This window comes from Trematomus bernacchii, unplaced genomic scaffold (assembly GCF_902827165.1).
Source record: "Trematomus bernacchii unplaced genomic scaffold, fTreBer1.1, whole genome shotgun sequence".
Classification (NCBI taxonomy): Eukaryota; Metazoa; Chordata; class Actinopteri; order Perciformes; family Nototheniidae; genus Trematomus; species Trematomus bernacchii.
Window position 1 is genome coordinate 4442298 of NW_022987973.1, and position 27834 is coordinate 4470131.

Consider the following 27834-nt stretch of genomic DNA (forward strand, 5'->3'; position numbering starts at 1 on the left):
ATGTAAATGAAATTTGATGCAGAGTATTCATGACACCTGACTGGAGTCTTCATGTGGTTACCATTAAACAACTATTTAAATCAGCCTCCATTTAAATTCTTGCCTTTGATAATCATACATTATCACAAACCAAAAGTTCCCAACCTCAGTGTAATAAACACAAAAACCTAAACACATTTAAAAGACAACACAAAAGAGTAAGCCTGCATAAAATAGACATCAAAGCAAGTCCATTTATATTTTTTATAAGACAGACAATTTTAGGAGTGTCTTAGATACCAAAAGCTGCATACCACATTAAATGATTTATTGTGATGTTTTGGCAAACAATTGGATTTTTCAAGGGCAGTTTCTTTATATAGACATAACATTCACTTAAAAAAGCCATTCACATCCTGATAGCAATTATGTTAATTATGAAGTTTTTACCAAAACCAACACTTCTGGTGTGTGCTGCTCACCACTATGTTTCAGTAGCATAGATACAAATATGTTTAAGTCCAAAAAACACACATAGCGAGGAAGAATAAAATACTATTCTCCAAAATTATGGAAAATACAACCCAGCCACATGATTTCTAGTCTCTTTAGTTTCTTTAAAGAAGACGCTCATTACAATTATTTTTATTTCTAGGACTGTATTGTGTGTGTCCTTAAAGCCAACCCATATCTTTGTTTATTGAACTATATCAACTGTTCACTGAGTCAACACAGTGACTATAAAAGAATAGGCAGGCCTAGAGGTGCAAAGAAAAAGAGCAAGTACGCCATCTAGTGAAGGCAGGCAGAGAGCACAGTGCAGTTCTTAAAAAAGAAGGATGGGTAGTATACAATTAATTTAAGAGATGCAACCTTTTGTAGCGACTATCAGGATCTAGTCTTATGAATATGTATATATGTTTTTGACACCATACTCTACCCTGCTGTTCATATATTTTATTTACTTTTTACTACTATCATGCAGCACATCATGCACTTTTTTGGGGGGACAGTATTTTTTTTTAATGTATGTCAGATAAGCTTATATTTTTAAATGTTCCTATATGCTAGTTTTAATGTTATGTTTGTTTGAATGTATAGTTTCCTAATGATTAGGCGTGGAGAGCTGAACGTAAGAATTTAATTGTACAGTGCAACTGCCTGCTATACTGTATATTTGAAAATAAAACATCTTGAAAGTAGATTCTGATATTATTTTAAAATGTCCAACAAAGAAAATAGCCAGTTTGAGCCAGTTGTGTTTATGTAAAGGTCATTTGATGTGTGCAATGGATTTTATTTGCAGTGAAAATATTTTGATGTTTGAAGAGAAGAACACAAATATTTGTGGAACTATTTTTTCTGGCTCCGTCCATTTTTAGGATAATCTGCAAAACATTCAATGTTATTGTAATGCCATTTTTTGTCAATGATTCCTATCAAGAAGATGTCAAAAACAAAACTTTTATTTTGAATTTATGGAGCTTCGCACTTCCTTCTTCCAGCTTGAACCAGGCGATGAAGACGAACCTCGCGCGTCGTCGCTCGACGAAATGACTTCGCCATGAAGTAAAATAAGCAGAAAACAAAAATGAACATCGTAGAGCAGAAACTAGCGGACTTGGTACGTGAACATCCGAATCTGTACGACCAATCCCGGCAGGACTACAAAGACAATCTGAAGGGGCATCTGTCATGGAAAGAAATCGCGGACAACATGGGAAAGTCTGAGGAGGCGGTGAAGCAGAAATGGAAAAATCTACGCGACAAGTTCTGCAAGGCGAAGAAGCGAATGGCGAGGAGAAGCTCGCCTCTGCCGACAGACGAAGAGATCCCGCTGGACCGGGCCGTCCCGGTGCTGTACCACCAGCTGGCCTGGCTCAGCTCGTATGTCAAACCCAGGGTAGAAACTGTCCCGGGAGAAACCGACGGGGTATGTTCGCCTGACTCATTCATTGATTTAAAATGCATCCCTGATATTAAAACACTAGCTCGGAGATATAGCTAGAATCAGATTAGCCTATGATACACAGGTAGGCGTATATAAAGCTAACTATATTCATGTGTGCACAAGCTAATAACATCCAGGGTGAGCGAACAGTCTGCCTCTAGTATCCAGGTTTACTTTTCAAAATAAAAGCCTTCTCTGCGTACTTTTTAGTGTCCCAGGGAAGTGTAAAGTGTGTTTCAAACAATTGTATGTCAAATGTAATATTGCTTACTGCAATTTTCTATTCATAGGAGCTGGTATATTTGTAAAGGAGAAATGTGTGTCAAAATACCATTTAAAAATATTGGCCATGTTTTCTAATTGACTTGTACTGCTCAAATGATAACCCATTTAGGCAATTTAAAATAATCCACAAACCAAGTTGTGAGACGTTTCATGTACAACATCTTTCTGTACACATATCCTTGGCATTTTTGTATTGCATTTTTATATTTTAACAATACGAAATATTTACGATGAGCTTATTGTCCCCTGATATCTGACTGCCGATTAAACAGTAAACAGTAAACACAGTACACTCAACTCTAATATACTTGCATGGGATAGCAGTTTTCAGTCCCTATCAAACAAACCATCAATAGATAAATAACTTACAAAATGATACACATCTTTTAAATTGTTTATTTTCATCTGTACTGTCACAAGATATTAGAAGCCCAGTGAAAACTGTAAATCTTTCTTTGTTCCCAGTAGGAGAGGTTGTATAAAGGTATTTGATAAAGACACTTGTTATATGTTTTGTTATCTGTGCTAACCGTAATGCTATATGCTTTGTTTGTGCCACAGTTAGCTGGAAGCGGTGATGACATGGAGAGAGAGCGAGATAAAGAAATGAAGGAGCAGCATTACTCTATTCCTGTGGTTAGTACCAGCTATTCTCTTGTGGAGTCCTGTCCAAATAACCACCAGGAGATGGGAGTCTCTCTTAAACGTAAAAGGCAAACCACCACAGAAACTGAGATAAGTTCTGCGGATGCACTTTCCAACCTCAGAGATGAAGATGAACTGTTCCTGCTCAGCCTGCTGCCCTCACTGAAGAGGCTTACCATTAAAAAAAGGATGGAGGTACGGATGAAATTCCAGCAAGTGCTTTATGCTGCAGAGTTTGAGGACTAAAGAGATCTTTATAAAAAACGGTATGGTTGCTGGTGTTGCTTGTTCTGGTTTATCAAAAGCTTTTAACCTGTAAATAGATTTGTTTTAATTATTTGACTTTTTTAGTATTTATTTTTTGATCACCACTTACCACTTTCATTTTTAAATTGTAATTTCAGCCATTAAAGCACTTCGGACTTAAAATCGGCAAAACACGTGAGCACTTGTTAACTTGGTTATACTCTGTGATGAAAAATGTACATTTGTTTGGAGCTCTGCTCGTCAGGGTTGCCTGCATCTTTCAAATGATATGTGTAGATTAGACAGCGCTCTCTGACTGTACATGAATGTCTCTGCTTTATCTTTCTGAAAAGAGTCATAGCGACATATATGTATATTTTTTATACAAATAAATATTTTATTGCTCTGGAGAAAAATGTTTTTCCCTCCTGTTATTTGTGCTTGTCTATAGATTTAAAATGGGCACTGTATAATCAAGTAGTTGCTGCTACAAATGTGTACATCAATTTCCCCCAAAAATATTTCTACAAATCTTTACCTGCTAGTATTTTAACTTAGATGCAAAGTCATCTATGTATACACACACACACACACACACACACACACATTCATATGAGCGGTATATGGAGCTGATGTGTGGGTGGGGTGTGTGTGTGTATGAGTACAAGTCAGTTCCCCAGTTTCTCTCACGTCTCCCCCCTCCTCCCTGTATATCCCTGTCCCTTCCCCCTCTCCCTGGCTTCCTGCTCTCCTGCCATTGGGTGCTGTGTGGGGTGATGGTTTCTGTCGGTGATGTCTCCACAGCGTGTACCGGCTTCAGAACTATAGAGGCTTATTTTGACAGCCTTGCAGGACCAATTAGATTAGATAGATAGATAGATACATACATGGATATATAGATAGACACATGGATAGATAGATATATGGATACATAGACAGATAAATGTGTCTGGAAAGAACATGTAAAATAATATACTGAGAAGACTGTTCATCTCTATGGAAGTAAGCTGAAGTCTCTATCATGGGACACCTAGGAGACGCTGGATGCTGCATGTAGCTGAAACACCTGACACCCTGAAGCTTGGACTGCATTCTGCCAGGAAGTGGAGGAATCAAGCCCATTATGAACAGTTTCCACACTGTCATTCCTTCTGACTTTGTATACTGGACCAGAGCATAGACTTGAGTGCTAACAAGCTACAGAAAAAGGATCAACTCTCTGCGTTTTACTGCATGAGGTGAGATGCAACAATCGCATGATAACATACTGTACATGTTCATGAGGGAGGATGTTGTTATGATAATATAGGTTTTTCCACTATTCATATTTTCTGCTTTTATAGTACTATATTCTTACTATTTCTTGTTTACCACTAGTATAACCAAATCTATGAATTGATCACAGTGAGCATAGCATCACTTCAGCAGTGCTGCTACTACGATGAAACAGCATCTCTTCCTCTTATTGGTGGATCGAGGTTCCACTGAAGGCTATTTATTTGTTGCTCCGGGTGTCTGTCATTAGAAGGGTGTATTCCTACAGTGGTCATATGATACAAACATACCACCCTAGTGTAGTGTGTTTGTTTAGGTGTGGTTCGGAGATGATGGGAGAGCAGAGACAGAGTGGAGGAAGAAGGAGGATGCAGGGGAGAGATGGAACAATTTGATAAACAGAAAAATAGTCAAGTTTACTTCAATCAAAAGAACTGGCATGCAGCCTGGATGAAAGATACTGACATTTCTATTCCATGTTCCTTTTGCATCAGGATGAACATATGCAATCAATAACATTGTATTTAAATACATCCAAGCACAAATGCTTATTCATAGTTGTTTGTTGTCATGATTGTGCAATCTTTACATGTAACACTTTAGGTAGAGAAAAACAGGCATGACTTATGAACAGCCTCAAAAAGAACAGGAAAACAAACCTGTAGGAGAGCTAAAAGATTGATAGGCTCGCACATTTTATGAGAAAGTGACTCTTGTTAAATGAACAGGACGCAAACAGGTGTCAAAGTAAAAGAAAATTCAAGTGAAACATTAAGTAGAAAGAAATCAGCAGATATAAAGATACAGATCTAGTGCCTGTGAGGAATACAATTATTTAGATATACAGACAAAGAAACACAATACAATAAATAAGATGGACATCCAGGAAGCAGATGTTTAAACTAAGAATTATCTTGTGAATGCTGCCTTTCAGAGAATTAACAGGCAGTATGCACTCAGCTAAGAGGTGTACGGATCAGCAAGAAACCGGCGGTCATATGATCCCTGGTCAGCCCTCAGCTATTAAAGAGAGAGAGAGAGAGAGAGAGGAGGAAGAGAGTATGTTGAACAGGGAATGAGAAAGCAGAACAAGAGGAAACAACAAGAGCAACAGTTTTTCTTGCTGTGTTGTAATGGAGATAAAATAGGCCAGTTGAAGCATTTGGAGGCTTTTACATTATGGTGAGGTGGAGTCCCACTGGATGCATTCATCATAAACCACTCAAAGAAAAGGTAAAACGCGCTTTAATTCTATGTTATATTCTGTAATGTCAACTTGGTGGTGTCTGCACTAATAAAGAAATCAAGAATGTATCCGAGTTTAACGGACTTATTCTGTAGTGTGGGTTTGAATCAGTGAGGAGGATGTTAGGATTATAATGTTTTCTGACAGAGACTATAGACAGCCTTAGCTTTGACACTATATTGCACAAGCTCATTTTGAAGCAACGCAGTAAGAATGAACAGCTGTTTTGTCAAATCCTATTCTTCAATTCTACATCAGGAACCAGGTTTAAAATTCAAATGGTTTGTTGTTTTTCATTTGGGCGTCATGGTAGGCCAGTGGTTGCGTATGTCACAACACCAGATTTTCATTTCCCATTTATCATGGCCAAAAACACAATTCACGATAACAAGGCTGTTGAGATTTCTGTAGAAAATTTAAAAAATGTAAATAAATAATGCAATAACTTTAATTCATCTATAACTTTTTGTATTGACATTTTGTCTCTTTTTTGACAAACTACATTTAGAAAACAAGTGTAAAAAAGGTGAAGAGTCTAACCATAAATTCACAAAGTTTACATTTATTTTCTGCTGGACACAATATTATCATATGTGTACTGCTGTATTATTACATCCTTAATCTCGAAATAGTTTTTATGTTTAGTAATGTTCTCACAGTATGCTTGTTTTGTGTAAAGAAGAGTGGAGCATACAGGAAAAGCAATTGAATTTCGTGTTTGCTGATGCTTGTTTTATCTCCTAGGTTTCAGGGAAAAACCCTAAAATCTTGACAGTGTGGCACCAGCTCAACAGAAAACCGGACCAAAGAGTACCACTGCAGGGCTCAGGGATTTGCTTGATTTACTACAATTCTCTTTGCAACATTGACATTGGCAAGACAGTGGGCGGAGTAGAGCCCGCTCACCATGTACTCGCCTCAGAGTCTCCACCGCTGGGGCATCACTCACAGTGAGAGTATGGAGCGGTTAGCCTACAGCCAAGGTAGGTTGGCAAGTATTTTGTATATGAATAACTTCATCAATTATACAACTCCTGTCAAGACTTAAAGGTCACCTATTATGCAAAATCCACTTTTTCATGTCTTTTATACATAAACATGTGTCCCCTCTGTGTAAAGAGATTCACTCACTTGTTGTCCTGATCCATTTATATAAAAACCTGTCTGAAAATGAGCTGATCAGATTTTGGCCACTTTATGATGTCATAACGATTTTCTGGCTTGTGTAACCATTAGCCAATAACCAACCAAGGTAACCCCCCCGCACCTTATCACCTGAATCTCCTCCTAGAGCACCATTGTGGTTTTTAAACCAAATATCTCTCAGAGGGGCGTGGGGAGTGGCTCCTTATTTTCATCTAAAGTAACAGACAGAGAATCAGCACTTTTGAAACAGGGCTGAAACAGAGGGGATTATGGGATGCTACAATGCATGATCTGTTTGGTATTTCGATCCAAACACTTCAGATACATTATTTGTATACATCTGAGACCTATAATATATTGATGAAAAACAGTATAATAGGGGACCTTTAATGCCCACCTGTTCTCATACAATGTTCCGTAATGGTATACATCGATACAAATCTCTGGATTTATATCACTGCATTGAAACAAAGCATATATCCTCTCTGCTGTTCACTCCTGTCTAATGTATTACAACAAATCACAAATATAACATTTACATAATTAGCACTCTGACACTAACACCAATAGATAGACAGTCATTTCTCTTATCCATAGGCCTAATGTATTTTTATTTTTTTTTTAAATGAAGAGTGCCTAACATTAAAATAGCATAATCTTAGCTAAAGTATGTGCAGTGAAGTCTAATAAAGAGGTTAAAAATACAATCAGCATTCTTATTATAGAAAAAAACACAATGTCTTTTTTGTCTGCATAATTAATTGAACCAGCCATATCTTACCAAAAATAATTGAATAGGCCTTCATAAAAAAATTACGTCTCAATTTCATTTTGCAAAACGCATATCTCCCATCAAATGGCACATTGCTCTGTATGAATGGGTTGTGAATGGGTGAATGATGAGGTGTGGTAAAGACTGGATAAAGCGCTAGATATATACAGTCCATTTACCATTCCAGTCCCCGGTCATAGAGTGTAGACCGGTACTTTTAGAGGTGCCTGTTGGCCCCCTGGGCACTGCTGAGATTCCCTTGAGCAAGGCATCGGACTCCCATACTTCTACCTAGGCGCTGTATAGTAGCTGACAACTGCTCCTAGCACTTGAATGGGTTAGTCGAAATTTCACTATTCCCAAAATGACAATACTATGTCCTGGAGGTCAATTTTAGGAGGTTATTACGGAAGAGGATTATGGCCACATTTTTCTCAGAGTTCTGAGTTTAAAGTCAGAACTAAAATTATTATTTTTCTTTTGGTCACGTCCCAATGTTTTTTCTCATGTGGCCCTAATCCTCTTCCGTAGACAAGAGTTAATATTGGACTTCATTGTTTTGTTTTTTTACTCGTGTATCTTAAAATAGCTGTTAGGGCCTCCTTGTCTCCAAGCCTTTGTCCCATCTTCCACCTGAAGGCTGCAGCAGTCCCTTCCACCGGCAGCAGGGGGCGACACGTTCACAACACAGCAGCCTGAAATCATTACGTAGTGCTGCTGCTGCCTTTTGTGTGTGTCTTGTGAGCCTGCTGACACCGCCCCTCCGGAGGGTGCAGCGGGACCGTCACACGCCTACTGTCGGTTAGGTCTGTTGGCTGGCTGTAAACAAAACCCTACAGCAGCGCGATGTACGGAATATACCTGTATCCCGGGGAGATAACGGAGCTAACGGTGGTAACCATGTAAACCGCAACCACGGGTTACAGTACTGGAACGTTACGACGGTTGGTGGTTGCCAGAACTGTCAGTGCTTTACTCGGTGGTTTTACAGGTATTTTCTTGTGCAATGGTTGTCATAATGGTCACCCGGTGATTTGTACATCAAAGCTAGCTTGCTAACCGTGAGCTAACCGTACACATCTGGCTGCTAATTTCGCACCACTAGCTATAATAATTCCAGATAAACGTGAACATGGCAGCAGCAGCAGAGCACGACCTGGCTCTGTCTGAGGCGGACAGCAGCAAGGAGAAGGCTCAGGTGTTTGGGATTTTGAGGCTACAAGAGGAGAAAGCTGGTGTTGTTGGGGATAAAGCTAGCAGCACGGTGAGGGGAGGAGGAGACGGGCGATGGCAGGCTCCTATCTTCGCTTTGGCCAGGAAAGCATCCGAGACCATTTCAGGGAGCATTCACGTCCTGCCCAAAGTGTCGGAGCACAGGACGTCTCTGCCCGGGGACTGGGCCGTCCAAGGTACAGTACAGAGGGGGAAGAAGTACTCAGATCTTGTACTTAAGTAAAAGTAGAAGTATTAGAGTGTAGGAATACTCTTAAGTAAAAGTACAAAGGAATTAGCAACAACATATACTTACCAAAAGTAAAAGGACTCATTATGCAGATTGGTCCATTTCAGAATGATATATGGTTTGATTAGAGTTATTGATCCATTAAAATTGTATCAAGCTGGTAAAGGTGCCGCTAATTTAATAACTTTATATACTGCAGGGTAGCTTGTGAATGTGTGTCCAGGTTTACATAAAGGCTTATTTAAGAGTTGTTAATATTTCGCATTATCAATCCAAATCTGCAATGTAACTAAAGGTATTAAATCAATGTAGTGAAGTAAAAGTACAAAGTAGCACAACATTGAAATACTCAAGTAAAGTACAATTATCTCAAAATTGTACTTAAGTATGGTACTTGAGTTACTTTACACCACTGGTAGAGTATTATCAGCATCCGAGGGTGTGAGGTTAATAATAACAGGTCTGAAGACACCCAGTAAATCATTGTTTAAGGATAATGAAGACAAGTTACTATCTTTATCTTTAACTTATCAGTCCCCCATGAGATGTTCAGACTCACACACTCATTCAGGCAGCTGATAATAGGATCACAGATAATAGTTTCAGTTAGTGCGAGTAGATGTCTCTGTGTGATAAACCGAGCTGTTGCATCCCAACATATCTAACATTACTTCACCAGTGTGTGTCCAATTGATTTTTCGCAGATCAGAGCTGCTCTCATGCTTTGATGGTACAGCCTCCTCTAATAATGTTGGCTGGTTTCTTCCAACACACAATTTAACGGCCTAAAGCATCACATGCTGCACTGATGCAAATAGACTGCACTGTTTTTAATATTTCCTTTAGGGCTATCATCATGATTGGTGCACTGTGTGTTTATTAAGTGTTGTCTGTATGTTTTGCTGCTTTGCATATACCAACATGTCCGTTTAAGCAATGAACCTCATCTGTTGATTATCTACTTGTTTGAATAATTAATCTTATTGTCGAAACAATTTTCAACTCAGTCCAAGACCCAAATATATTCATTCCATCATTTGAACACAAAGCATTCAAAATGGAATCACCAAACGTTTGGTCTTTTTGCTTGACAAGTGAACGACACTAATCAATGGTTAAGCACAATAGCTGCTGGTTTATTTTCTGTTGAGCATCATCTTCTGTCATTTTATCAGAGCTCTGGGCTTTATTTTGTCTCTGTCATTGCGCCTATCAGCCATTGTCTGTCTGTCAGTGGAAGTTTCCACTCCCCACACACTCACTATATTTAGCTTCTTATAGATTTCAGGTCCATCACAGACTTGCATTCTAATTTACTAAAAATCAGCATCATGCATTGAGTGCAACGTGCGTCCTTGTTGATCGTTTTTATTTTTTTATTTGAACAAGAACACATGACACTAATTTAGGAGACAGAACATTTTAATCCCCCATAACTCAACAATTGAAACATTAAGACACTTCTGCGTTGTAGCTATTTATTCCTCAGAGTTTGATGTACTCTACAAGTCACATGGTGTTCACAGGCAAACAGGTTTATTTTTTTCCCTCAGAATCCTCAAGGCTCACCACCAAAGGGCGTCAAGAGTCATGCTGTTCCCAATACATCCTTGGTTGATTGGTTAGCGTCTCTGCCTCCAGGCCAACCTGATGGGGCAATTAAGCTATTTTGCATTGCTAGGCAACTTCTCTGCACTGTTTCACCTGACATTGTTTTGTTCTGGCGTGTTTGGCTACACATTAACCCACGGGTCCACATGTAGAGCCTTTAGTAACATGTTTCCATAGGAGGGGACAGTCTCAGGCTATGGAGGTTTTATATAATGTAAATGCTGCAAACAAGGCAAATATCTAACAAAGCTATATAAAATGTAGGTACTGAGTCTCTACATAAATATCTCTAAGCTTATTAATAATTTTCAAGTTTGGATGAGTTATTATAGATAACTTCGATATATCTGTATTTACCGATGCAGTTGTATGGTCATTTTAAATATTTGAATGACGATTGTTTTGAACTGTCTATAAACAAACTGCTTTGTTTTTTATGTCAAGGCACGGAAAATAAACTAAACATGGTATTCTTAAGGTTATTAAACACAACAAATACTAAAAAAGTATTCGGTATTAATTTCTTACAATCTTGATGGGCGTATTTTAAGCATATTTTAGGTTAAATGTTTGTGTGTGGCTTTTATCCTGCAGCGCTGCGAGACCCCATGGCGATGGAGCGAACCAACCTGCTAAACATGGCCAAGCTGAGCATTAAAGGGCTGATCGAGTCAGCTCTGAGCTTTGGACGGACTCTGGACTCAGACTACCCGCCTCTCCAGCAGTTCTTCGTTGTCATGGAGCACTGCCTCAAACATGGCCTTAGAGGTAAAAGTGGCGTCTCAACTTATTACAATTGCTGCACAGTTGTGTTTGTGTTTCTCTCACTCATAAAATATAGAAATTCCTGTATTTTCATATGCCAGTTTTGTCTCTTTCTCTCTGCAGTGAAGAAGTCCTTTCTGGGCTATAACAAGTCTCTGTGGGGTCCTCTGGAGCTGGTGGAGAAACTTTGTCCTGAAGCAGCAGAGATCTCCGCCTCTGTACGCGACCTGCCTGGACTTAAGTAAGGAGGATAATGATGTACACACACACACTTGTGCTCAAACACAACCTAACCTGACATCCTGCTGGAGAAACATGAGCCACAACACAACCGCACACACAGTAACATGAGAATGTGACGTGAGCCAGAGCAGGGAAATACCTGTGATTTACTTTCACTTCACCTTTCCCGCTCCCTGCAGCCTTACTTCTCCTTCTCTATTCTTTGTTAACATGATATCTCTGTGTAACATCTATGGCAAAAATAGACACATTTTCCGAAGTAATCAGACTCAGTTTTGGTCACCTGTTTAAAAGCAAAATAAGTAATGGGGCAATAGTTTATTTGCATCCAGTGTTGAGCAGATTGTGAAACATTGTTGTTTGTTTTTCAATGTCACTTCCTGCTATGACTATTAAACTTATTTGTAAGTCCTAAGATCTGCAGTCTGAGGGGGGACAGTATGGATTATAAGAACACATAGTAGCCTTTAAAGTGCCCAATATGGGTCGTGGTCAAATGTATACTAACTTAATATTCAAGTTGTGTCCTCTACTGGCTTTGTACTCTCATTCATGCTCATGATTCTGACATCATACTTTGTTAATAATCTATCAGTGCCTACATACCAGAGCTTCCAGACAGGAGACCGAGTGTGTAATATTCAGCAGTCTGATCCAGCACGGAAAGGGAACAGTTGTGTTGTTTTAGTTGAGGACAGAGTGTGTTTCCTCTAGTGGTGCTGAGTCAGACCAACGGACATGTGGCAGAGCGTTTTTTCAACATGTGCAACAGTGAAAACGTTTTTTCTTTCTCTGGAATAATGTGATGCATTAAAAACACAGTTTGGGTGGCTGATATGTCACAGAGTATTAGTATTGTGTAGTAGATCCTGTAACACTTACACATATAATCTTATCACCTCTGTGTTTTTCTGTGTGTTATTACCAGGACTCCATTAGGCAGGGCCAGAGCTTGGCTGCGTCTCGCTCTCATGCAGAAACGGCTGGCCGACTACCTGCGACTCCTCATCACCAGAAAAGACCTGCTCAGGTACACACACATCATGTTCACATAGCAATAGGGGAATTACACTTGTTTAGAAAAACATACATTTAAAATTGGTTATATGAAAAGCCTTTTATCAGGCATGGTAAAGTTAATCAAGTTACCATTTTGAGATATCAACAACAGTTCCTGAATCTGTTGTCTGTTTCTCCACAGCGATTTCTATGAGAACTCAGCGCTGATGCTGGAGGAGGAGGGGGCCGTGATCGTGGGCCTGCTGGTGGGCCTGAACGTCATCGATGCTAACCTGTGTGTCAAAGGCGAGGACCTGGATAGTCAGGTAACAGCTGCTCCAAAACAGTGCTTAGAGCGTTTGAAAAAACACGTTCATATAAGACACAGATTTAGACCGAATGTGTCTGATGACGATGCTGGTCACAGCTGGTGTGCTCTCCCTTCTGTCATCTCTATAATTTCATATTTTGTTCTGCTACACCATACTAAGAAAAGAAATAAGAGAGAAGAGATGTAGGTTAACACAAAATAACGTTATTCCACTTCCTATGCGCACTAGTTAATTGACGTGAAACAGTTTATCTTTAGTGACACAAACAAGATGCAGACAAGTTGTGTCTGTTTGCTCACGTTATCTCGGCGTCAGGCAGATAGAAAGCAGACGCTGTGGGTTCATGTTTCTACTCCATGAGCGGAGACTTTGTCCTTAACGCAAACATATTTCTCACTAATGCAAACACCTTGCAGTCACACCTGACTGAACGTGAAACATGATGCAATCAGGAAATGTTTAGATCCAGTGGCTCACAGAATGAGTCTACACACAGATTTTAAATTGAATGGCAGCTGTGAATTAGGTCTGATTCAATTCCTGAAGAAAAGTTGATACAAAACATGTTTTCAGAATCAGAATACCTTTATTAGTCCCACGGAGGGGAAATGTGCATAGTTACAGCAGGAAAAAGAGCCACAGACAGCTTAATGTTACATAATGTTAAATATGTGACATGCATTAAAAAAAAAAGTACTAAGTTATGATATAATAATAAGGGATAGTGGTGGTCTAATGGATAGTGAGGTGGGCTGAAGATCGGAAGGTTGTGAGTTCATATCCCGCCAGGAACACCACCACTAGTGTGCCCTTGAGTAAGGCACTATCCTTAGTTACTCCAGGGAGAATGTCCCTGTAATTGGTCATTGTAAGTCGCTTTGGATAAAAGCGTCAGCTAAATGAAATGTAAAGTAATAATAAAAAATATAATAAAAAGTTACATAATTTAAAAAAATACACATCCTGTAACAGTTCTTAGGATTTAGCAGCCAGGTATATATTACACAGTTATTAACAGCATTTATATATTGCACATCTAGCACATATTGCACATAGGTGGTTGGTATTTAGCAGCAAGGGGTGATATAGTCTGTGTTGTGGTGTGTGTGCTAACCATTATTATGTGTTCTGATGTTCGTGCTGTTTGGTAGTTACATTTATAACTAACACTTCATACTTTTTATATGTCGGTGAAATAATTGGTAACTAAAGCTGTCAATAAATATAATAAATAAATACATTTTTCATTTGAGGTTGGGGTGATCGACTTCTCTATGTACTTGAAGAATGACATTGATGATTACCGGAGTGAAGAAAGGTATGATATTTTTGTCTCTTATTTCGGTACCACTTTACAATAAGACTACCCTTATAAAGGGTTTACGAATAGTTTGTAATTCATTTATTAATTAGGTTGTGAACACTTTATAAATCATTAATACGCTTTTATAAGACATGAGATAAACAGGGCAACTGTGACCTGTCAAATAGTGAGCCCACATTTATCTGTACTGCTAAGCCTTATATTGGCTACCTAGCTTACTTCGTCTTCTTCATCAGCCAGCATCCTTGGTATCTGTTGCTCACTGAGTTGATTCTCGCTAAGTAGCCAATATAAGGCTTAGTCATCTTGCCAAATAGTGAGCCTGTGTCTATGTTAGAACTGGTTTATAAATGGTTCTTAATGATGAATAAAGTGTTTACAACCTAATTCATAACCTAATTATAAACCCTTTATAAGGGTAGTCTTATTGTAAAGTGGTACCCTTATTTCGATACATTGGGTCTCTTTAGGACCCCTAAATGTAATGCAGAACTCAGTTTAATGTACTGTATGTTTCCCTGGCAACAGGAATAGTCAGATAGCGTCCATCTTGGATCAGAAGAACTACGTAGAGGAACTGAACCGACAACTCAAGTAAGACATTTCAAATTGTTTTTAAAGCAGATGTGCTTGCAAGAATGTTAAAGGAAATTGCAAGGAATGGATATCCTCTGTTTAAAATTCTGTGCATTTTGTACCTTTTCAAAATGGCTGCTTGAGACACTAAGCCGTTCAACCTCTTTTCTACCTCACACTTTTTTTCTATATCTGATGATTGTCAGATGTTTGAGTGGTAGTGTGAGTCTTTGATACATTTTAAAATAGATCCAGTATTCAGTCGGTTTTAGTTTTCAGTCAGTCTGGTTTCAGAAGTGCACCTCTGTCCCATCTGTCCCTACAGACGGACTCACTAAAGCACAGACTGTCACACTTCCTGTTTCAGGTTCTCTTCTCACAAACCTGCTATTCTTATTTATATGAAACTTGATTGATTTGCTCCTTTAAATGGAATAATCTTTCTTCACTGGGTACTATTTCAACATTAAATTACCCTGTCATTAATATATTTTAATGAAACGTATGAGCTGTCTCTGAAGCCAAGTTTAACACTGCCACTGCCATTGAATTGTAGCTATTAAAGTTGTAAAAGTTAAATATTGTGTGTTTGTTTGTCTAGCTCCACAGTTCACGGTCTTCAGGGCAGAGTGGACAATCTAGAGAAGTCCAACACTAAACTCATAGAAGAGGTGAGACCCACACTCAAAATACCTGTGTATTAGACTAACTTACCTCTGAGTGTAAGTCCATGTTGCTAACACTGTATCTGATACGATGATCTAGTCCACATGTGTCAAACTCAAGGCCCGGGAGCCAAATCAGGCCCTTGGTGGATTTTATTTCGGCCCGCAGGATAATTTTGAATTACTATTAGATCTGGCCCGCCGGTATATTGCACACACACCTTCACTCAACTTGAGGATTTCCTCAGCTCAGAGCCTGACCCCAAACATTGATGAACTTGCACCCAAGATGAGATGCCAAGTATCTGGCTTGAACTAGCATCACAGAGCAGCAAACTGAGTTTCCATGGATGTTTCCTTTTGCACTTTTTAGGGCATGTTTGTTTTTTTCTTTGAGGGAAATAGTTTTTTTGAAGCTGTTGTTGGCCTGTGGAAAAATGTAATCATAAGAAATGACTCCGGAAAAGCTGCAGATAGAGCCATAAGAAATGAATGCAACTGATTATTTAATGTTTCATGTTTTTTTTTTAGGCAATCATTTAAGCTTTGTTAGTTCCAGGTTTAATATGTGCAATAAGTTATTTCAATAAGTTTTGCAATAAACATTGAACCAGTCCGGCCCTCGACTAGTACCGTTTTTTAAATTTTGGCCCACTGTGTATTTGAGTTTGACACCCCTGATCTAGTCTATGTTTTGATGAAATCACAGTGTCAGTATGAGTGTTATTGTCAAACTGTTTATTATCAGTTAAATTATTTTAGTTTTTGTTCTTCGTGTTTGTGTGTGTAGTTAGCCATAGCCAAGAACAACATCATCAAACTGCAGGAAGAAAACCAGCAGCTGAGGAGTGAAAACACCCTAATTGTGCTGAAGACACAACAACATTTAGAGGTACACAATCACACATGCACTCACACAAATCACATCATTGTCTTAAGACAGATGAAAACTTTGAAATGGTACATCCAGCCTTTAATATTTCAACAATTATTCCCAGAACGTACTACAAATTGATGCATGATACGGCTGACATTGATGTTTTTTATCTAGGTAACCCAGGGCGATGCGTCAGTGGAGAGAGACACGTACAAACAGTCTCGTCAGGGTTTGGATGAGATGTTCAGCGATGCTCAAAGGCAACTGAAGGAGGAGTGTCAGCTCAGACAGGTGAGACTGCGCCTGATTGTGTTCATTTTTTTGATTGAGTGGAAAAAATAGACTTGACAGCATAGGTTTTATTTTTAGGATGTGGAGAATGAGCTGGTCGTCCAGATGTCCATGAAACAGGAAATGGAGCTCGCTATGAAACTTCTGGAGAAAGATATTCATGAAAAGCAGGTCAGCATCTATCCACTACTTACTCTGTCTTCCTTTTTGAATATATTTACAGAGCTTAAAGAAGACAACAGTGTACACGGAAGGACATCATTTAAAAATAAGAAAACGTCAAATGTTATTCAGAATGACAATGAATACACAAATAGAATTCACCAAACATGAAAATTCATCAATGTTCTAAGAGACATGGGATAATATAGGACTTTGCATATCATGAGAATTGTTAATAATTAGTTTTAATCAATTTGGACACTGACAATTAATGCAAGGGCCGAATCAGGACTTTATTAGATATATAAATGGACTCAATGTGTTAACGTTATGATAACAGGAATGATGTGGTTGCTCTTCAGACATAGCGTCATCACAATGAGGGCGCACATGATATTAAAGCCACTCAGCAGCAGCTCATGGAGCAGTCATACTTTGCCAACTCCTCTGCCAGTCTCTCTCTGGCAGCCTCAGGCCTTTCACCACCAACATGTGAACACTGCTACATTAAAAACCAACAGCGGATATTTGTAACAAAGCTGCGACATACAGTGGTCGCCATGGCTACAGCCTAATTACATTCCTTAAAAACATCATCAGGTGAATCTGACTGTGGAGAAATGTCATTATTTCACAGGACCATGAGGCATGTCATATGTAACATGTATTGTGAGATACAGTGTGTCCTAGATATGCTTCAGCCCGCTAACAGGTAGCTCTATCTGTTTGTCATTAAAACATGTCATAGTATAAAATAAAAATCATAATGAAAGTGATTGTATAGTATTTGATATAAGTTCAGTCAGACAACTCACGTGTTTCTTAATATGTTTATCATAAGCAGCATATAGTTTGAGTTTGGCGTCTAGACTCGGGCCTCATAACTCCACAGATTTACACAGAACATTGAGTGATGATTAGATAACTATCCTCCGAGCCTACAGGTGGAAGCTGGGGTGGAGCTGGGGAGGTGGTGGGGCAGGCGAGCAGCAGCAACATGAAACACACAGCAGGAACATGAACGTAGCAATAGCAAGTGAACACAGCAGTAGCAGCATAGCGAGGCAGAGGCAGGAAGACCTGGCAGCTTAAATAGAGCGGCATGTTTAGGAGAAAGTGTTTGGTTGGTTGTAAGAGGGACGAGGTGCGTCACGTGTTAATGTACCATTGGTGCTCGAGTTGACTGCCTGAACTAGCTCGCAGGCTCCGCCCCATATATCGTAAAAAGTCATAATTTAGTATGTTTTACAGAATTTAATGAAAAAGGCATTGTACATTGTCGAAAAATATAATACAAAATGTAATATTATATGTATATAGATAAATGTTATATTAGCATTTTTTTTAAAACACAAGAAATGTCATTACTCCCAAAAAAACTGTAATGTAATTATCATAATTCACAAACTGCCAGTAAAACAATTATTTGAGAGTATAAAGAGATGCATACAAATAATAATATCAAACCCTTTAATGACTGAATGTATAGCGGAAATAAAAAAGTTACAGTAAAACTAAAACAGTCATGACGAAATCAGAACACCATTGATGTGTTTTTATTCCTCACCAACAGGACACACTGATCGGACTGAGACATCAGCTGGATGAGGTCAAAGTCATCAATGTGGAGATGTACCAGAAGATGCAGGTACAAAAACACAACCTCTTATCATACACAATCAGGGTGTCCGCGGGGTCTTAAAATGTATTAAAAGTTGATAAATAAATGTAGCGCTATTAAAAAGTATTAAACGGCATTTTCCAAGGTATTACGTTTTGTAGCTTGTTTTCAATAAGTATGTAAATTGTCCAAAGAGGTTGTATTCTACAGTCTGCCTGAATGTAATCATTGCGTAGGTGTGTAGTGTGATTCTGTGTAGTTTATTTATGGCATCCCGTTGGATTTGCCGTCATCTGAACAGGACATCGCACGCTCACTGCTTGATAGCGCGCGAAGGTCCGTTTACGCCGGTTGTTAAACAACATCGTTATGGGGAAATGCAAGTTTGCGTCCAAATGGTTGGAAGATAAGGAGGAAGGACAATCAATACTGTATATAGTAAATGTGAGGTAAAGTGTTTCGCCAATGTAACCGGTTAGAACTCAAAAGTGGCGATGAGGTCTTAAAATGTATGAAAAGGGTCTTAAAAAAGGTCTTAAAAGGTATTACATTTGACTTCAGGATTCCTGCATATACCCTGACAATGCACATACTGTCATAATTCTAATGACTAATTTATTTATTTGTTAGTCGTCAGATGATGAGATGAAGAAGAAGAATGACGTGATCACTCGTCTGGAGGAGAAGACCAATCAGATCACTGCCACCATGAAGCAGCTGGAGCAAAGGTGAGTTACGCTCCCATGTGTCCTCAGTCCCTCCTTCAACCCTCAATCTACTCAGCAAAGACCCTTGTTGTACAGTCTCTCTATGCCTTACCAACACATGAACAAAATCCCCTCCTAGCAAAGTGAGTTTGACGACCCTTTGAACATCTTTGACTCACGTTGAACAAAAATTATGGAATCATAGAAAAATACTCTTGGACTGGAATTCTCAGTCCAAAATGTTGTATTTTTTTCTACAATACATGAGAGTAACACCTACGTCACTTCCGGGCGAAAATTACGGCCCCGCCCACTTTTGGGGGAAAACAAAGCTGTCCTTTGAATGGCAGTTAATACAAATTTTGAAGTTTTTGCCAATCCGATCAGAAATGTAAGAAAACCGTGGATTTTTGGATCTTCAAAGAGCCCGATTACGATGGCCAGTCAGGCAAACGATTACATTAAATCATTTGAAATCGACGATCGGTCTCGATATATGGTTAAATTAAAATCAGTAGGCGAGGCCGTAATTTCGCCAGCTGTTACTCTCATTAGCGAGGCGGAAAATAATAGTTTTATCATGCCAAAAAGCTGCTGTGTCGTTTATTGCATCTCAAACATTAAAACAAATCCAGAGTTACGTTTTTCTGTACTTGCTCTAAGAAAAAAGGACAGTAAAGAAGAGCTCTGTGGCTTCAGGCTCGATCGCCATTCAAATGACAGCGTTGTTTTCCCCCAAAAGTGGGCGGGGCCGTAAAGTGACGTAGATGTTACTCTCACCTATGGACATCGATCGCCTCCTGCTATATTTAACCATATATCGAGCCCGCTCGTCGATTTCCAATGATTTAATGTAATTGTTTGCCTGTCTGGCCGTTGTAATCGGGCTCTTTGAAGATCCAAAGATCCACGGTTTTCTTAAATTTCTGATTGGATTGGCAAAAACTTCAAAATTTGAATTGACCGCCATTCAAATGACAGCGTTGTTTTTCCCCAAAAGTGGGCGGAGCCGTCATTTTTGCCCGGAAGTGACGCATGTGTTACTCTCATCTATAGTACTTTTTATTATTACAAAAACCCCACATAGTTCTGCATGGTGTATTTTTAAGTTAACGACAGAGAACTGGGGAAACACATTTGGGAAATTATTTTAGTCTTTAATCTCTGTTTCAGTGTTGGTCAAAGGAAATTGGATGTATAAGGTATTATTTAATATAGTTTTATACATTTATTTTGATATCTAGGCAGGAAGTCCTTATTCAGAGGTAGTATCCATTTTCCTGAAACACTTAGAGCAAAAAACCGTAACTATAAAAAATACGTTTTAATCCATTACCATTAACTAAACTGCGAATAAAAAAAATGGGAAGAACTGCTAAACTATTTCCTGAGGGGAGCCCTGCAGTCCATAATGTATTATATCAATCAATGACCCTGCTGATATCTTCATGCCTGCATGTTGTCTTGATCACTGCTGCACTACAGTCCTTGTACAATGCTCCATATTTCAATATCAGTCATCATGAGACCTGCTGGTCCATTGTTGCGTTCTGATCCCTCCTCACCTCATCGTCTACCAGTCAACACGGTCCACCCCGCCCTCCCTCCCCCATTGGTTTAAATCTGTTCCATCCTATTTGTGATTGGTTGTGAATGTTTTTGCTGCCCTACAGGTCTGTGTTCAGTAGTCTGGTAGTACACAAACCCCGGTTACAGCTTTGTGTTGTGTAGCTAAAAAACAGTTAAACATGTATTGACACAGCCACTGTTTTAATATTTGATTAGATAAGTAAAGATACATCCTCCCCTTAGAAAACAACGTGTTATCTACTTTAGAGATCAGGTTTAAATCTCTCATGTTGATAGTATGCTTGTGTAAATGTCCCTTCTTTCTGATCATGTTATATTTATCTATCACTCCACATTACCTTTCAGTGCTTTTGCTTCCCATCTCTTCTCATTACTCATACGCTTACTGTTGAGGGAAATGTATCCAGACTAAAGAAATCTGATGCAAGTGGCAGCCTGAAATCAGATTTCTGTGTTTAATGTCTTTTATTGCTGTTCTTGTGATGTTAAAAGTCACTTAAAGTGTTCAGTGTAACCGGGGCCACTTAGCATACTGGTGTATTGACATCCTTTCTTCCTGCCTTTCCTCCTTCTTTCTTCCCTTCTGTTTGTCTCTTTTAAACCATCCATCCAATCATCTATCTGTTTTGCTCCCTTGAAACCACATTTCCTTTATTTCCTGATTTGATCCGCTGTGCAGTGATATGGATCTGCTAAATCAGACCCGAACGCTTGCTATGTCATTTGTTAATTGTGCCAGCTCAGACACAGAGCACCAGTACAAGCTAGTGAAGGACATCTCCTTCTGAGGACACATGCAGTCACACCATGGCTTATGACTGAATACATAAACAGACTTAACTTAAAGGGTTATTCGATCTCTAGTTAAATCCCGTTCAGACAACTCCGCTGGGTTTGTGCTGAATGGATTTCCTCTGACTGCCCTGGTTCAGCTGGTCAGAGAACTGTCTGAATATTACTGAATCTGTTGTACTTTAATAGTAACGTTTTTAAATAACTGTACACTACTTTATCTATTCACTTACACATGCATACATATGCTACACATTGTTCCTGTCTGCAGTAGTCAGTTTATATGCAGTAACACTGACAGTAAGATAGTTGACAATGAGATGTTATCATAGGGTCGTTGTTGTTGTTGTTCACATTGAGTTACAATGAGTATAGTGGGCATAACAACAACACCTAGAGTAAATGTAGTGTTTAGGGACTGTATTAAGGAACTGTACAAATGTAATTGGAGTGGGGAGGAGGTAACATTATTTATTATTTGTTTATTTGTTAAAAATGGCTACACTGTCCCGACAACATCTTGTAATATTTGATTTCTGATTGATTTTTGCCATTAATAACTGAAATTGCTTAAAGAATGTAATGTGGTGTACTCCAATTAAAACCATAACATGTTAATGTTTTAATCAATGTTCACATAGCTACCAAATTTGCCAAAAATGTTGCTGATGTCTGGGATAAACCACATGACATCTAGAGAGATAACATTCATTAACGACAGTCACCCCCAAAACGTTGAGGCTGCCATCCACCCAGTACCAACTGGGAACACACGTGTAATCCTTCCTCCATTTTTCTAAACTCCCTCCTAATAATTTCTGTACAGTCCCTTAATAGCATCCACGTTGGCTCTGCAGAAAAGTTGAGTACTATGTCATTTTGAGCCATGCTATCTTTTGACCTCATGGCAGCCAGAGTCTAAACAACCTGAGATCATATAACCTAGGAATAGTGTTTCCACGGCGGCCTGCACCTCATCAGAGTCACTCCAGATGTGAGACAGGAGTTTGCCTGTGCAGCCTCCTGCTTTATTTTGCTGCTGTGCATGTGACCTGCTGCTGAGCGGCTGTGAAGACCCTCGCTGCGTCTGAACTCAGTCCCTCACTCACTTCTCTCTCAGTGATTCACATTCAAAAGTGTTCTCTATAGTGAGCAGAACTTTTGAGCCAATTCTGAACCATTGTCATTTTGCATCTCCACGTACAGGTGACTTTTTTTTTTTACCCTTTGGACACGAATTAAAAGTCAGGGTAGAAATATATTTCACTCTAGAGCTGCAACAGTTGGTAAATCAACAGGAACATATTGGCCAAATAATTTGATAACTGTTTAATCTCAAAGTAATTTTCCATGCAAAAATTGGGGATAAACTGCTTTTAATTATTAAAAAAGGAAATATCTTTGGTTTTGGTCGAACAATATCCGACATCTATAAACAGAACCTTGGACTTGGAGAAACTGGGATGGATTTTTACTATTTTTGTTACATTAATGAAAACAATAGTTTGATGCAGCTCTAGTGCACTCTATAGTTAAAAGGGATTGATTTTGGACACAGCCGCCTCCTTCTGTCATTGATTTACTTGAACTGAAAATGGTAAGGTTGAGTCAGTTTTGCAGATAAAGCTCAGCAGCTTCAGCTCATGTGATCTGTTCCTGCAGGCTAGGCCGACTGTAAAGAATTGTAAACGTTTGATGCTTTTCTCAAGCAGGCTTGAATGTTGTTGGGTCTTGTTTTTGCATATTTATTGGCTTTTGTGATAGATGAGATTCATTCTTCCTATTCTAACTCCATGTTCACAGTACTGTAACTCCTCTCAATTTGTAGAAAAAAATAAGCACTTAGTACAGCTGTTGAAAACTCACAACTACTGTCTTTTACCGCAGTGACCAATAAAGTTAGATGTTTTGAAAGTGTTGGGTGTGGTTTGAGTTTCTGGACAGGTTTAGAGTGCTGACACTGGGAAATGTATTGTGTGTTATTAAGTCTTCAATCAACACTAGCTGTTAGTCAGGTTGTTGGGGAATGATCTTCCTCGTGTGAAAATATCTCACATGGCTCAACAAGATCGAAAACGTCCTTAAAATCCTCATATCCCAAAAACCTTTGTATTCGTCACTGCTCTGTTTCCACCCCCTCATTTCTTCATCTCTGATTGTACTCTGGTGTTGTTACAAAGAAAAGTACAATGCCTGCCATCTTCCATCCCCACCTCCATTTGTCATCATCCCTCCATGTACCCTCTCGTATTCCTCTATTATTTTGTGCCCCCCCCCCCTCCATACTCAGCCCCCAGTTTTTTCTCTCCATGGTCCTGAGTTTGTCCCTGGTTATAATGGTGCAGATTACAGGAGGCAGAGAGGCACCGCACCTCGGCCGAGGAGGGGACCAGACGCTTCAAACTGGACTTTGCCAACAAGGCGGACAGCCTGCAGCGGCAGATTGAACACAGAGAGAAGCAGCTGTAAGCAAAACCGCTCTACGAACAGACTCATGCACATACATGCACACTGAGGCACATGAGACACAGCATATCAAATACACCATCATCTGTGTAGGATTGTAAACCAAATGTTGTTGATGAAGCTTTTCTACCTCCAGTTTTTACATGTATAGCCTTGATTCATGAACCGAGCAGTAATTCACAATTATATATATATATACAATGGATAATGCGCATTGTGCATTCATATAATCTGTTACTCAGTATGTCTTGTTTGTCATTGTTATACGTGTTTTTGGTGTTGTATGAACATGTTTGTGCTGTTCCTGTAGCCAGCAGCTGGATACGGACCTGAAGATAGAGAGGGAGTGGAGGGTGACGTTACAGAACGATCTGGACCGAGAGAGAGACGCGGTGGCTCAGCTCAGCACCGAGGCGCTGCAGATCAACGGACTGAAGAAGGTAAAGAGACGGGGAAAGAAAGCGTTATGAATGTGATCATATATAGTTTTTTTTTCTACGCGTGTGTGACTTCCAGTTTGTTATTTGGAGTTTTTATTGCGATAATTGCAGGAGTTTCATCGCCTCCACGATGAAAACATCCAGCTGAAGACCATCTGTGAGGACCAAGAACAAGCTCTCGAGGAGCTGGGATCCAAACTGAGCGAGTATGTGCGCTTTAAAGTGAAAATCTAAAAAGACAGTAAAATGCTCTTACCAAACATGTCATATTTTTAATTACCAATTCAATTTTAAACGTGTATCAAATTTAAGGTATGTTTGTATGTGTGTTTTGAGAGTAAAAAGAGATCTTAAAATCCTTAGGGCTATGCCAAAGTGTTTGCTAATTCACAACAAATAGCAGATATTTTGTTTTCTTCCAAAAAAGAAAGTCAATAGATTTTAGAAAGCCAAACATCTTCCCTTGATGTAGCCAAGAATGAAACCTTTTTACTAATATTCTTTATATTTTGTGTAAATGTCTATTAATGTATTGTTTTTACCATCAGATCCAAATTAAAGATTGAGGACATCAAAGAAGCCAACAAAGCTCTTCAGGTAAAGTAAAATAGCACATCACTAAGACACGAAGTTAGATAAGATATTAGTAAAAGGGCAGAGATTATTTAAGTATGTTGTGTGCTGTTTTGTAACATGTATAATGCAAAGTTAGGGAGAAACAGAGCCTGAATGTCTTGTTGTTGCAGGGGGGGCAGGTGTGGTTGAAGGACAAGGAGGCCAGCAACTGCAAGCTGTGTGAGAAGGAGTTCTCCATCTCCAGACGAAAGGTCAGTCAAAGAAGTACCAGAATAAAAGTAGAGATTGAAATCCATTCCTGGTTCAAACTACTCAAGGCCCTTGATGTGTTGTTGAGAAAGTAATTACTCCACATACTTTTGTATGAACAAATGGCAACTGGTATTTTATATCATATAAAAAGTTAATAGGATAATATGTTTTAAAAATATAAACAAGTCATACTATGGTTTTTCTACAATATTTTAAGAAGTTCATACTATAAACGCCATAAGTTGTTACTGAGAAAAAAGTAAGATTATAGTATACCTGAAAAATATTTAAAAAGTCATGGTATGTCAAAAAAAAAAGTCATTTCACACACATATCAAAAAAGTCATTGTATAGTTTGCAATAAATTGTTCCTAAACAATATATATAAAAGTATAGTTTGCCTTTAAAAATAAGAAAGTCATAGTATAGTATCCCGTGGATATATAACAAAGTTGTACTATGCTACAGTAATTCACCTTGATCTAAATCCTGAACTACACCCTGCTGTGTCTTTGAATTGTATTTATTTGGACCTGAAAACTCCTTGAAAGACATAGGCTCTGATGTTCAAGGTGTGGGGACCCTGTATGTAGTTATTGTGGTTTTAAATCTATGCGTCCGTCCCTCTCTCCAGCACCACTGCAGGAACTGTGGGGAGATCTTCTGTAACAGCTGCTCTGACAATGAGCTCCCTCTGCCCGCCTCGCCCAAACCTGTCAGAGTGTGTGACACCTGCCACGCCCTGCTGCTGCAGCGCTGCTCCTCCAACCCCACGTGAAGCACCGCTGCACCTCTGTCCTGACCGCCTCAAACTATCTGAGACCCTCAATCCCCCCCTCTCGGGTCCTCTGTAAGAACTGTCTCACAACTTCTCTCTACACACCGCTGCTGCTGCTAGAAATGGCCCCTGTGCATGACCATTGAGTATATTTGCGATGTCTTTATTTACGGTTTGAAAAAGTCCCTCATAGACAAACAATGGCATCATTCTGCCTTTTTTTGAGTAAAGGCAGTCAGCCCACATCAACAGGTCTTACTTTATAGTCTGAGTGAGAATCTCCTTTATCATTATCCTAAATATCAGTTTTACAGATGAAACATTTATGGCAAGTTTAGATATCATTGACCTGTCTGCTATAAGAGGAAACACTTTACTTTGGGCCGAGTGTGAACCTGCACTGTGACGAGCACTGCTGCAGCTAAATGCAGATTCACAGCCAAACCTGCATTATTATCATTTATTTATCAGGCCTCAAACTGTACACAGCCAAACACATGAGATCATATCATTTATACAGATAAGTGTTGTTGCCTTGTTACCGAGTCTGAATGCAAAGCCCCTTCTTTAGAGCGAGAGGGAAATGAAAACAAACATAACATTTACACAGGCACAGAATCCGACGTGACTACATACTGAATTGTATCGTTGACTGTGGGAAGTTCCTGTTTTTATTTGGTTGTTTCACATAGCAACGAAGGGTTTTCTGCAAACTTATTCTAGAAACGTTTACAGCTCCAAGCAGATTTTGCTCTGCTGACACTATGACCCAAACTAGTGGCTTTCACATGAACTGAATCTTAGTGCTGTTGTGCCTGTGTAAATGCAGGGAGTTTAACCTACTTCTCGTGGTGCCAAAATGAGCCCTAAATTCTACAGTGAGGATTTCTATAGAGAGATATTTTACAGTAGCAACACTAACCCAGAAGGTGCTGCTTCGAGGACCAAGAAGAGCACCAGATGGAAAACCAACTGGCTTTAGTTAGTTAACCACTGATGGCCGTCTTACAACATGACCACTTCACTGACTAGTTGGTGGCTGAAAACAGATACACACTTCTGACACCATAGCCACAAGTTTGAACACTTGCCAATCCTATATTACCTGTAATATAGAGGAGTATTTATGTTTGATTTTGTGCACATTTATTGTTACTTTCAGAAATCCAGGGAGACTTGTGTGAGGCTTCCCTGTGAAGTTAGTTGTAATCTGTGCAGATGGAGATGTTATGATAGAAGAACCACATTTTACTGCTGCTCCATTCCTGAGAAGGAAATGTTGAATTTCTTAATCTAGTTTTTTATGATTTTAAATGCTGCTGACTGTAAGGTTCAGTCTTCAGCGACGGGTTACGAGTTCACTGCACATTCTGATTTTGTACTTAAATACAATGTTTACAATTTGTGACTTAAAAGAAACTGGAAGTATTAATTTCCATGAAGACAAAACAGGCCTGGGTTCATTTCAATAAGCGTTTTTCAAATATTTAAAATCACACCAATTTATCATTATAGGCAAACGCTTCTGAGCTGCACTCAGGCCTGAAACCTTTTTGTACACGGTTGCGTTTATAAATCTTTCCATGGGACTTGTAGTGTTGATACCACTGTACAGTATGTTGTATATACACATGTTGATAATCACCGTGGCCCTTTAGCTTATTAAATCCTGCCAGTTTAATAATAACTATTGCCAACGGTTTGTTGCCTTGACTGTAGCAGTTTGATTAAATCACGTTACAAACACAATCATTGGTGTT

General features: G+C 39.1%; 2 protein-coding genes across 4 annotated transcripts; both read left to right on the forward strand.

Annotated features, from left to right (window-relative positions):
• Window positions 1-1483: 1483 nt before the first annotated feature.
• LOC117471574 lies at window positions 1484-3511 on the forward strand. The gene is made up of 2 exons (XM_034116679.1): window positions 1484-1912; window positions 2777-3511. The coding sequence occupies exons 1-2, from the start codon at window positions 1571-1573 to the stop codon at window positions 3104-3106; spliced, it is 672 nt and encodes a 223-aa protein (XP_033972570.1). The 5' UTR covers window positions 1484-1570; the 3' UTR covers window positions 3107-3511.
• A 1962-nt stretch (window positions 3512-5473) lies between these two features.
• rufy2 (RUN and FYVE domain containing 2) lies at window positions 5474-27823 on the forward strand. 3 transcript variants are annotated; one of them, XM_034116403.1, is made up of 20 exons: window positions 5474-5614; window positions 6372-6610; window positions 11213-11386; window positions 11507-11624; window positions 12555-12656; window positions 12828-12951; window positions 14211-14275; window positions 14810-14875; window positions 15459-15528; window positions 16313-16414; window positions 16574-16690; window positions 16769-16861; window positions 18426-18500; window positions 19104-19201; window positions 23908-24027; window positions 24339-24468; window positions 24580-24674; window positions 25017-25065; window positions 25215-25295; window positions 25931-27823. In XM_034116403.1, exons 2-20 carry the CDS (start codon window positions 6535-6537, stop codon window positions 26072-26074), a joined length of 1899 nt encoding a protein of 632 aa, XP_033972294.1. In that variant the 5' UTR covers window positions 5474-5614; window positions 6372-6534; the 3' UTR covers window positions 26075-27823. The 3 variants fall into 3 exon arrangements, with proteins under 3 accessions (XP_033972294.1, XP_033972295.1, XP_033972293.1); XM_034116402.1 differs by lacking the exons at window positions 5474-5614; window positions 6372-6610 and adding an exon at window positions 8061-8954; XM_034116404.1 differs by lacking the exons at window positions 5474-5614; window positions 6372-6610; window positions 23908-24027; ... (3 more) ...; window positions 25215-25295; window positions 25931-27823 and adding exons at window positions 8048-8954; window positions 21450-23476.
• Window positions 27824-27834: the final 11 nt, after the last annotated feature.